The sequence below is a fragment of the Protomyctophum parallelum genome (assembly GCF_964188405.1).
Source record: "Protomyctophum parallelum genome assembly, chromosome: 8".
NCBI classification, from domain to species: domain Eukaryota; kingdom Metazoa; phylum Chordata; class Actinopteri; order Myctophiformes; family Myctophidae; genus Protomyctophum; species Protomyctophum parallelum.
Window position 1 is genome coordinate 13645187 of NC_139703.1, and position 10459 is coordinate 13655645.

At 40.7% G+C, this 10459-nt stretch overlaps 1 protein-coding gene across 2 annotated transcripts; it reads right to left on the bottom strand.

Annotated features, from left to right (window-relative positions):
- Window positions 1–703: 703 nt before the first annotated feature.
- On the bottom strand, window positions 704–10459 carry LOC310863671 (uncharacterized protein). Of its 2 annotated transcripts, none has more exons than XM_083772167.1 (4): window positions 10151–10459; window positions 5625–5715; window positions 1148–3395; window positions 704–1045 (listed from the first exon to the last, which is right to left on the bottom strand). In XM_083772167.1, the coding sequence occupies exons 1-4, from the start codon at window positions 10265–10267 to the stop codon at window positions 952–954; spliced, it is 2550 nt and encodes an 849-aa protein (XP_083628293.1). In that variant the 5' UTR covers window positions 10268–10459; the 3' UTR covers window positions 704–951. The 2 variants fall into 2 exon arrangements, with proteins under 2 accessions (XP_083628293.1, XP_083628294.1); XM_083772168.1 differs by lacking the exon at window positions 10151–10459 and adding an exon at window positions 4219–4289 and having other exon boundaries at window positions 5625–5660.

Genomic DNA, 10459 nt, shown 5'->3' on the forward strand with positions numbered 1-10459 from the left:
GCCTTTGCCACCAGGGCCTCTGGGTTTTGGAATGACTTCTTAAAACACACCAAAACGTTCTGTTTTTGATAACTGTTCCTCTTAATGGACATTTTTCACGAGGGATGTCGCCTTACTAACCTCCAATAGAACCCCAAAAAATGAATTGGTCACAAATTATGAATGAACTGCTTCAATTTATTCAATTAATTATTGCTTTAATTAAAGAAAGATCTATTAGTGTACAATATATATTAGACATACTTCATATAGTCACATTGCACAATCCTGACATTTCTCATTAATTTCCGACGTAACAAAACTGATACAGTATGTACATCAAAACATGATGTCGCTAATAACATTTACTGGGAAATAGAAATTAAGATTATAATACAAGCAAAAATAGATTTTTTTAGACCAATAAATATGAAAATCAATCCTCAGATCAAAATCTGGCACCCATCTGAATAATTCATCTAGGAATGTTATGAATAAAACATTTTAATTTGTTCCCATGGCCTTAGGAACCTACACAATACAAAGGTAACGGCAAACTAATATTTTAAAATTATGGCACCCATAATTACGGCATGAACCATAACTATTCCTGTACTGTACAGCAAATGCAGAATACTAACGCTTTGTAACAATGTTTCTAACCCTTTTTCTACTAAACTGAGTACAATACATACAATGTAGTGTTTTTCAGTTTTTAAGCCAAGGCAAGCAGTTGAAAATGGTCTGCCAAACTTGAGACTAGACACATGGATAAAAAGTAGAGAGAAAAATAACAGAGGTGCCATGGCCTTTGCAGGTTAAGCAACATTGTGTCGCATTATCCATAACTCAGAAGACCATTACTCCTGTAGTGTAATCCAATAATACCATCTCATTTGTAGAAAGGTTCCTGCTTCATGTGAATGGTAAAATCACATTTTTCATAACTGTATGAATATAAAGCATAATTCCTCATGATTCCCCCTTACTAACAAGGGTGATGGGTTGCTTGGTTCCTGGTCGAACTGTAAATGTCATTCCAAATTGCTGCTTTGACGGTCCATTGCTGAAAGGAAGAATAGATTTATGATTGTAAAAGCCAACAACAATAACTCATCATCAGAATCAATTAACTAATTCAGGCCGTTTTATCTATCAAGCCACTTACCTGGTGGCACCTTTCTCTTGATACTTTTTGGCAACTTTACTCTCCAACTCACGCATATCCAATCCTGTTGTTTTGCTCGGCATGGTGGAGGTCTTGTTCAAATCCAGGCCTCCTGTTTTGCTTACTTTTGGTATGGTGGAAGTCTTGTTCATTGGTGGGGCCTTAAGGACTACAGGGGCATTGGTTTCTTCATCAGACAAGGGGTTTCCCCAGTCATCACCGTTGGACTCGGGTTCACTCATAGGAGTTATTTTATGGTCCATTTCTAACATCTTCTTTTGCAAGATACTTAGGAGCGTGGCTTGACTGACTGAGAGAGATGTGAGTGGTTGTGTAAGAGGCACCTTAGATTTGGTTTGGAGCGGCAGCTTTGGTTTGATATCTGTTTCAGGAGGTGGAAGTTTTGGAGTTGCTGGGGGCTTATGTTTCGGTAGAGGAGATGGACTTTTAGCAGGTGGAACAGGACTGGCAGCTGGTGATGGTGCACTCTTCACTGGGAGGTCAGGTGCAGGAATGCTGGGTGGAGACTCCACAGATGGACGTTTAGCAGAGGGAATGGGACTGGCAGCTGGTGATGATGCACTGGTCACTGGAGGGTCAGGTGCACGGGTCCTGGGTGGAGACTCCATAGCCTCATCTAAATCATCAGCATCACCAAACTCTGGCGGGGGAGGCAGTAATGGCATACACACCTCTTCTTCATTCTCCTGATCCAGTGCACTCACAGATGGTGAAGAGCTTTGCTCTACACTCTGCCTTTCAATATCTGGGCTGCTGGCAGGTGATGATTGAATGCCAGATATTCTGTTCAGAGCTGGCTTTGGAGATGATGTCCCTTTTTGGACCAATGCAGGGCTCCTGGGATGTCCTACAGTCGGGTTTGTTATTGTGGGCTCTGAGGAGACAACAGACTTTGTATTCTCCTCAATTTTGCCTTGTGATGTGATAGAAGACGACGAGGCAGCTCTGGGGATGACGACAAAAGAATTGGGATTTGAGGCAATGGGCTGAATGCTTGCAGTGGACTGCTCATTCTTTGCAGTGCTGTTTTCACGTGACAGGGAGGATCTGTGCTTGTCGCGCTCTTTAGCTGCCATTAGAAGAGACAGGGGTGTAGCTGCAGGCCCTTCCCGTACCCCACTGGGCTCACTACCCTTCAGGTTAAGCAGTTTACAATCTATTAAAGGACTGTATTGGCGGCTCTGACTTGGAGATTTGTCAAGCACTGCCTGATTACTCTCTGAGTTGATGCGAGCAGCGGGCTGTTTCTGAAGCTTCGGTGAGACTTTAGGTGGCGTTGTTGAAACAGACTCAACACTGGGCGGCCTCTTTGACAGAGAAGCAGGTTTTTGTGAGGGAACAGCAGCAGGCTGTTTCTGGAGCATCGGTGAGAATTTAGGTGGAGTTGTTGAAACAGACTCAATATTGGGCGGCCTCTTTGACAGAGAAGCAGGTTTTTGTGCAGGAAGGTTTGCTTCTAAGGTCGCCTTTAAGTCCTGTAGGTCCTTCTTTGTTTTGATTTCAGAGGTATTTGTGTGGACTGGCTTGGGTAGTGGAGCCACAGATGAGGTTTTCCCATTGACCTGGACAGACACTGGGACAGAGTTGAGAGACACAGAATCCTCCAGGACTAAGATCGACTTGGGCCTCATCTCGCGGTCCACATGCTCGGTCAGAATGGAGGTCTTGGGAATATTGTAGAGCTTAGCTGTGTTCTGGGGATTGAAGCTAGATGGCCTTGGTGCGTGGACAGGTGGAGGTGGGGCGGGATTTTGGGGTGGGCCGTCCATAGAAGGAATAGAAGACAACCTCACAGGCTTTGGAGGTGGGATCTTCGGAGCCTTGTGTTGCCGTTCAGCAGGGGACTGTGGTGGGGCAAACTTCGGGTGTTCTGATATATCAGGAACTTTGGTTGGTGGAGGAGTAGAAATAGGCAAGGATGATGAAGAGGCACTGGAGCAAGTTGACGGAGGCTTCGGAGGGGCCATAAGTGGGGGTCTCAGGGAACTTAGGTCCTCGTCCTCCAAAGAAGGAGCCAGGGAAGGTGGTTTTGGAGGCGGCATGGATGGAGGCTGAATACTTGCCAAGTCAAGGTCGTCTAGATCACCCATAAAATCTGGCGGAGGAGGAATGATGTGACTGGGTGGTGGTGGAGGCGCAACAGAAGGCGGAGGAGGAACCACTATTTCTGCTTCCACTAGGTCAGGCACAGAGAGAGCTGATCCATTTGACCACCGATCTCCACTGACTATAAAACAAAAACAAAAAGAGTGTTGAGGTAGGATGGAGACCAATGTTTAAATGTTTAGATGTACGGCATATTGACTTATAGTTATTAACCCTTGGACTACCAGTCCCAATTTTTTTGTTTGGGTAACAAATTGGCATATTTTTAATTCATCGTTTTAACATCTGGTGGATTGAAGAGATGTTTTTCTTTTTTCATTCATTGCAAATGTATTCTCTCGATTCGCCACCAGATGGCGGGAAAGCACCATTATGCTGATTTTGGCTAAAATAGACGGATCTTCCTAAGTCACTTCCGGTTCAACGATCATAAACATCCTGTAGTATTTTGACCCTAGTCAATAGCTTGGCTGGTCCGGATTGCTAAGCTAATGCTATATTTTTCATAACTAAGTCAAATTAACCTCAAATCAACCCCAAAAGATCGCAAAATATCACATTTTTTACAGCGACGCACATAGAGACGGCGCGCGTGCACGATAGCGCACGATCACGCGGATTTCGGCCGTTTTTTGGTAAATGACATCCAACATTAGTGATATTAGCGAAAAAAGATTAATTTTTGCTCTTTTGACCCCGCGATAACTGATATTGATTGTCATTCCGTTTTTTCCGTTAACGGGAGGTTTAGATTTTTCGATTAATTCCGTTTTTTCCGTGAATTGTAGGCCAAGGGTTAACAAAGGTTCATATCACATTTTAAATCATGAGCAGCGTTAAAACAATACTACTACAGTTATTTATAATTCAAATGCAATGCCTTTGTCAAATGCAGGCTTTCTTGTTTATGCTTTAACATGAAGCTACCCATTCACCTGGCTCACCTGAACTATGTATCATCTGCAATGTATGTAGCAGGAGTATGAGAGAAATAAAACAAAACTGCCCCAAAATTCTGTGACATCAGAAGGAAGTTAAACAAGTAACAAGTTATAGTATAAAGAAGTTGTCATACAATTTGGGAGGAAGAATTTACAGCAGCATTATTAGGAAGATGTGGACGAACAAAAGGGTGTTTTGTAATCACACATTCTAACGGCATACTAAAGAGTATTCAGCTTGTGGCTTTCATGTGTGGTCTATTACCGGTATGTGTCCTACTGTCCTGCAATGTCCTGTTATACTAATGTGAGTTCAATAATATGTATGTACTTTGCTTTGCTGTGCCAGTTGCCTTAATAGTGTGAGATGCACAGATTGTGGGGCCTAAATAATATATTAGAAGCTTTTTTATCAAGAATTGATCAATGTCACCATGGTCCACATATGGTACAGGTTTTCTTCCAAAGGGGCACATTGCTGTCCAGAGGGAAAAGGGCATGTTCTCTAGCACCCCCTAGTGTCTATCTGTGCACACCACTGGTCTTAATACAGTCACACAAAATGCATAGCCTATTATAAAGAATGACGATGGAAAAGATACATATTGTTTAATTTGTTTTGTTTTCTGTGTTCATTTTATATTTCCTCAAAATAATAATAATAATAATAATAAAACTGGCCCAGGCCGTAGCGTAACGGTCTGGGCACCGGACTGGTGATCCAGTCGCGGTGTGCCGCGGGTTCGACTCCCGGACCCGACACGGCCTTTACCGCATGTCATCCCCCCATCTCTCTCCCGTTTCCTGTCAGCCTACTTTCTATCCCTTAAAAAATCAATAAAGGCGTAAGCCGCAAAAAAATATCTAAAAAAAAATAAATAATAATAATAAAACTTTATTTGTATAGCACCTTTCATGACATGAAATGCAGCTCAAAAGGCATATTGCCTATATGTTTGTCCAGATTTGTGAAATCATTAAATGACATCACATTCTTTTCAATCTTGCGTTCACTCCCACAGTGTAAACATGCTTGGTATTTGTTATGGCTGCTTCGACACATTCAGAAATATATTGTGCAATAGCCTGGACAAACATTTACTTGCCCTATATTTTAACCCTTTAGGGACACTCACTAAAAGAAATAGCCTATCTGCAAGCTCACAATGCATGACAATGGTGCGGCCGTCTATTTTTGCTATTGGACATTTTTTAAATGTTATGGAAAATCTTTGAAAAGTGTTGATGCATGTTCAAAATATGGACAGCAGGCCGAAAGTGGTTAAACTGTGATCAATCAGCCTGACTCTGCCTGAAACCAGACCAAATACTTAACATGCTTAAGGTGGTAAATAATTGAACTCTGGGCAAATACAAAATTCAAAAATAGTTTCATGGCAGATTCTTACCCAAACCATTGGTCTTTATTTCATTGTGAGTGGGAAGGTCAGGAACTGTGGGTGTTGGGACAGCAAACCCTTGCACAACCTCAGAGGAGGGCTGTGGGAAAGAACAACAACATTCAGCATTCAGACATGATGACCTCTGAGATAGTCACAGGAAGTGGAACGTGATATGAGAAGTAGGGGAGTGATGACATAGCCTCTGCATACCGTTCTTTAATAGACAGGATTAGAGCTTTAAGTGAACAAACCTGTTTCCAAAACGGCTGTGGCACTTAATTGTAATGTCCCTTGAAACAAGGTCATGTGTAATACTGCACTTGCACAACTGATACCAAAACTTAAAATGTATCGTCTTGTTCTTGCAAGAAATGTGAAAATCCAGATATTCAGAAAGGCAGCAAAGCAACAGTAGATATTCTAATGGTAAAAATTACTCTTCCATGAAGATTGACAAAGAAAGATCAACACAGAACAGACTGGCGCGCTAGGGAGGCCCTGTCTCCATGCCCTCATAGGAGCCAAATGCCCCCCGAGCTCAAGCTCACGGTCTTCTTCAGCGCCTCTTTATACCCTGAGATGCTATTCTATTCTATAGACAGATATGTGCTAAACTAAGTGACAGTACAATATGTAGTAATGCTGACTAGTTAAGTTGATGTTATTAAAATGGGCATGCTTTATTATGACTAAAAACCCCATGCAGTCACTTAGCTACATGTACGTGGTGTACTGTATAGTCTATCGTTATACGCTTATGTACTGTGCCGTACTGACGTTTTTGGGGAAAAAAAGGTGTATACCGGCACCTGCTAATCCTTTCATTCATTGACCATGCGTGACCATGCTACAGCACTGCTTAGCTACAGTACAACATGCACACGTGTCGTGCACACACACACACACACACACATAGAGAGAAAGACTTGCTCCTACAGTATCACTGTCAACCAAAAATAAACACAGACGTGTTGACATAATAGCAGTCTAATAGGTTGAACATGGCACATGCCCTTTCTAAAAGGACAGGAAAACCACTGCAGCACTATAACAGGCCTTGACCAGAGTGACAGTCTTGACATCAATCTGCTGAATCACTTTGTGCAGTCTAATAAAGCATGAATCAAATACACATATTAAACTCATTTCAATGTTAAAGAGGCTGAACATTGTGGATTGTGGATCATAGAGTTGTATTTACTGTAAAGTTGTGATTGGATCTGAATACAAAGGAACCTCTATTCATCTCAATGGCTGCGGTTACATGAGAATGAAAACTTCAGAATTAATTAATTCAGAAGTAAGTTTTTTGCTGCGTGTTTACATGGGAAATGGTCGAATGAGTGTTTACATGGACAATACTTTTAAATGCCATTATTTCATTCCACATCAGGTTTGGGGCTGGGAAGGCTTCTGATTGGATAGGGGGCGGGGCGGATATGTTTACGTCCAGTGGTGGAAAGTAAATAAGTACATTTACTTTAGTACTCTACTAAAGTAAAAATTTGAGGTATTTCTCTTTACTTGAGTATTTCCAATTTCCAATACTTTTACTTCTACTCCACTACATTTCAGGTAAAACAAAACAATAAAACACTTTTATGCCATATTACTTTATATTTGATGTATCCTGTAGCCTATGAGAGGTTTCTCTCAGAGATGTGAACTTAAACATGTCTAGTTTCTTATAATTAATCACAAAACAAGAGCATAATATAGCCATACCAATTACATGGAAACAAGCATGCACAGAAAGACCAGAATTAACGTAAATCCGAATGAGTGTTTACATGAGTCCACAATTGTTTTAATAGGATTTAAAAATGGAATAAACCGGTCAGTTACATCAGATCTAAGTTTAAATCAGATTTGGCCATTTTCATTCCGATTTAAGTTTTTGTAGGTGTTTACATGACAACTTTTAATAGGATTTAACTTTTATTCTGAATGAAAAGGGGATTTAACTGTCCATGTAAACGTAGCCACTGTCTGTCACTTGAATGAGTTTTAACCCTACAATGCGGCTGTAGTAGTTCATCAAACTAATCGATTTAATGGATTTGTTGATATAAAACAATCGACGCTGTCGGGAGGAAAAGAGTCAAAACACCTAATGTCTGTGTGTTGGTTGTAAAAGTGTGGAACCAATGAAAAGTAGTAAAAGGTGCTTCGGACAAAACCTCTTAACTCCATTGGACCCTCAAACTATCTGCTAAAGCAGCTAACTGCACCTCTCCCCCCTCATGCAAGTAATTGTCAATATATAATGTCAATTGACACAGTAAAAAAAGGCAAAGAGTAGGGATAAGGGGTTTAGCGGTGACGAATATGGAGCCCCTTGGGGCTATACCTTAACCCTTATCCCTAAACAAATTTCCTATTTTTTACTATTAAAAAAACCCTTTTAAAATAGTTAAAATAGAAGATCTACAAGCTCACAATGTCTCGATATAGATCGGCTAGTTGAACTATTTTCAAATGTTTTTCAAAATAGTAAAAAATGGCAAATACGTTTAGGGTCCGGGGTAAGGGATAAGGGTGGTGCAAGATGGAGCCCTTGGTGTAAAGGGAAACAAAACAGAGGCAAATAACAAGAACAAATCATATCCCCAAAGTATAGAGGGTTCAAGTTGAAGTAGTTAACTCTCATCCCATATGTCACACCTTGATAGTACTGTGTGGCACCTATCAAAGGCACCTATCAAAGGCACCTTGCAGAGGCATGAGCATTACACAACAGATTTACAGGTGTGGTTTGTGTTTCCCTTTAATGTCATGTTCTTGTTGCCATATGACTCACTATCTGTCATGGATGCCTCATGAGCTGTCCAACCCCATGTACTGCTGGGTGTGCCCAATCCAACACGGCACAATAGAATCCTGAGTGTTGATTAACCACTTAAACCCACTAGTCTAAAGCGTTTAAAATCAAACGGATCTGAGCTACAGCGCTCTGCGCTCCTTCTGTGTATGTGACTATGCATTCATGGTTTGTTGGTATCAGCTGTTTTTACTTTGGTCCCACCGCCACCCCAGCACCACCAGTGCCAAGGGGGTTGTTTTATATTGCTTAATGATGGTTATCTAATTCTGCTGAGCAGGGAAGAAAATATAGCAGAGCCTGAACACCAATAAAATATATCACATATAATAAAATAATAAATACATAATAACATATTGGTTCATTCTATTCGTGTGTTATCTGACTGGATTTCCCTATACTGAGGGGAACATTAGCCAAAAATAGGCTCACAATGCCTCGTGCTGTGAGGCGTTGTGGGCTTGTAGATCGTCTATTTTCGGAAAAGAGGTTTGTGTATCCAAAAAGAGCAGACCAAATACAAGTTTTCAAAGTATTGTGGGTTTAGGTTAACATAGCGTAAATTATAGTGCTGTCAAACAAGTCTATGAAGGATGAAGCTATCTATGAACATTTTAATCTGTAACACAGGTGTATACAATATGTAGTGGGGAACCCTGCTCTACATAAAAAGCCTATCTACAAGCTCTCAAGTCGTCGCAGCGTGATGCCTATCATGCCTTGTGAGATTTTAGATCTGCTATATTTGGCTAATGTTCCCCTAATGCTGGGGTTCAAGCCATTGGCATTTGTAACTGAAGTGTAATGGAAACAAATGGACCTGTAAACCTTACGTGTCCATTTATTTCGAATTGTGCACTCTCAGAGTTAAATGAGTACTCAGGGTGTGGTCGTGTGGGAACCAGTTGAGAGATGCCTTTCAATTTAAACTGTATTCATTCCATTAGAATTTCCTTTTGACAGCAATACTGTCAAAGGGGAAATTCTACCTCACACACCTACCTCAATATTTAAACACATACAAGGCTGGCTGGCACATCATGCCACTTTGTGGCACATGGGAAATAGATAGATACACACACACACACACACACACACACACACACACACAACACATACAGATAATGTTTAGAAGTAGGAATTATGTACAGCACTTTCAATCACATAAAATGTGCTATGATGACCTTTTTCTATTCTTTATTATTACTTTGTTATTGTTGTTATGGCTGCTACATGTTGAAGACCAAAATCAAATATTCTTTCTTCTGTGTAGTCGAAAGATGGCACGATTAAAAACCTTTATCATACTGTAATTTCTATTGGTGGTACAGCCTGAAAAGTCCATCTGCATTGCTAAAAGACAGCCCTCCATTTGAACCCTGTTTCAGCAAATCGACTGCTCTGTTTAAATCACAGAGGCACCTTCCAACAGCCCTGACTGTAAACGTTTACTGCTTTGTAGCAGATCTGACATCATGTCCTATGCACAGCTTTGTGTGTTTGTGTGTATGAGCACGGAATGTGATGATTTTATTGGCTGAGAACGGAATGTGATGTATGATGATGTCACTTCACACAAGTGTGATTTTTAATTATTCTTTGATGTAGAGCTTTTAGAGACATGTAATTTTATCCCATGACTGGTGTTAGGGTAAGCATTGACCAGTGTCTATATAATATATGTATCATGATAATTTACTGAGTTACTTACAATGTAATGTTTGACTGTGGGTCTGGACCGTACTTTGGCAGTGCCTGTTTCAGGGATTGCTGATGAGTCCAGCATCAGCTCCACATTGCCTGGGGTATAAACTGCAAATGAATACATGTATATTAGTCTGTGTCAGGCTGCTGTTGGTCTATAATAGCACATGCTTTTCAGCAATTTTACATAATACATACTTTGTGTGCACTTTTATATTTATTGTGCATTTATATTCTTGACAAGTTTAAGCTATTGTCTTATTGTTTTGCATGAATGCAAACTGTGGACCTATAGTGTGCATTGTATACAACACAT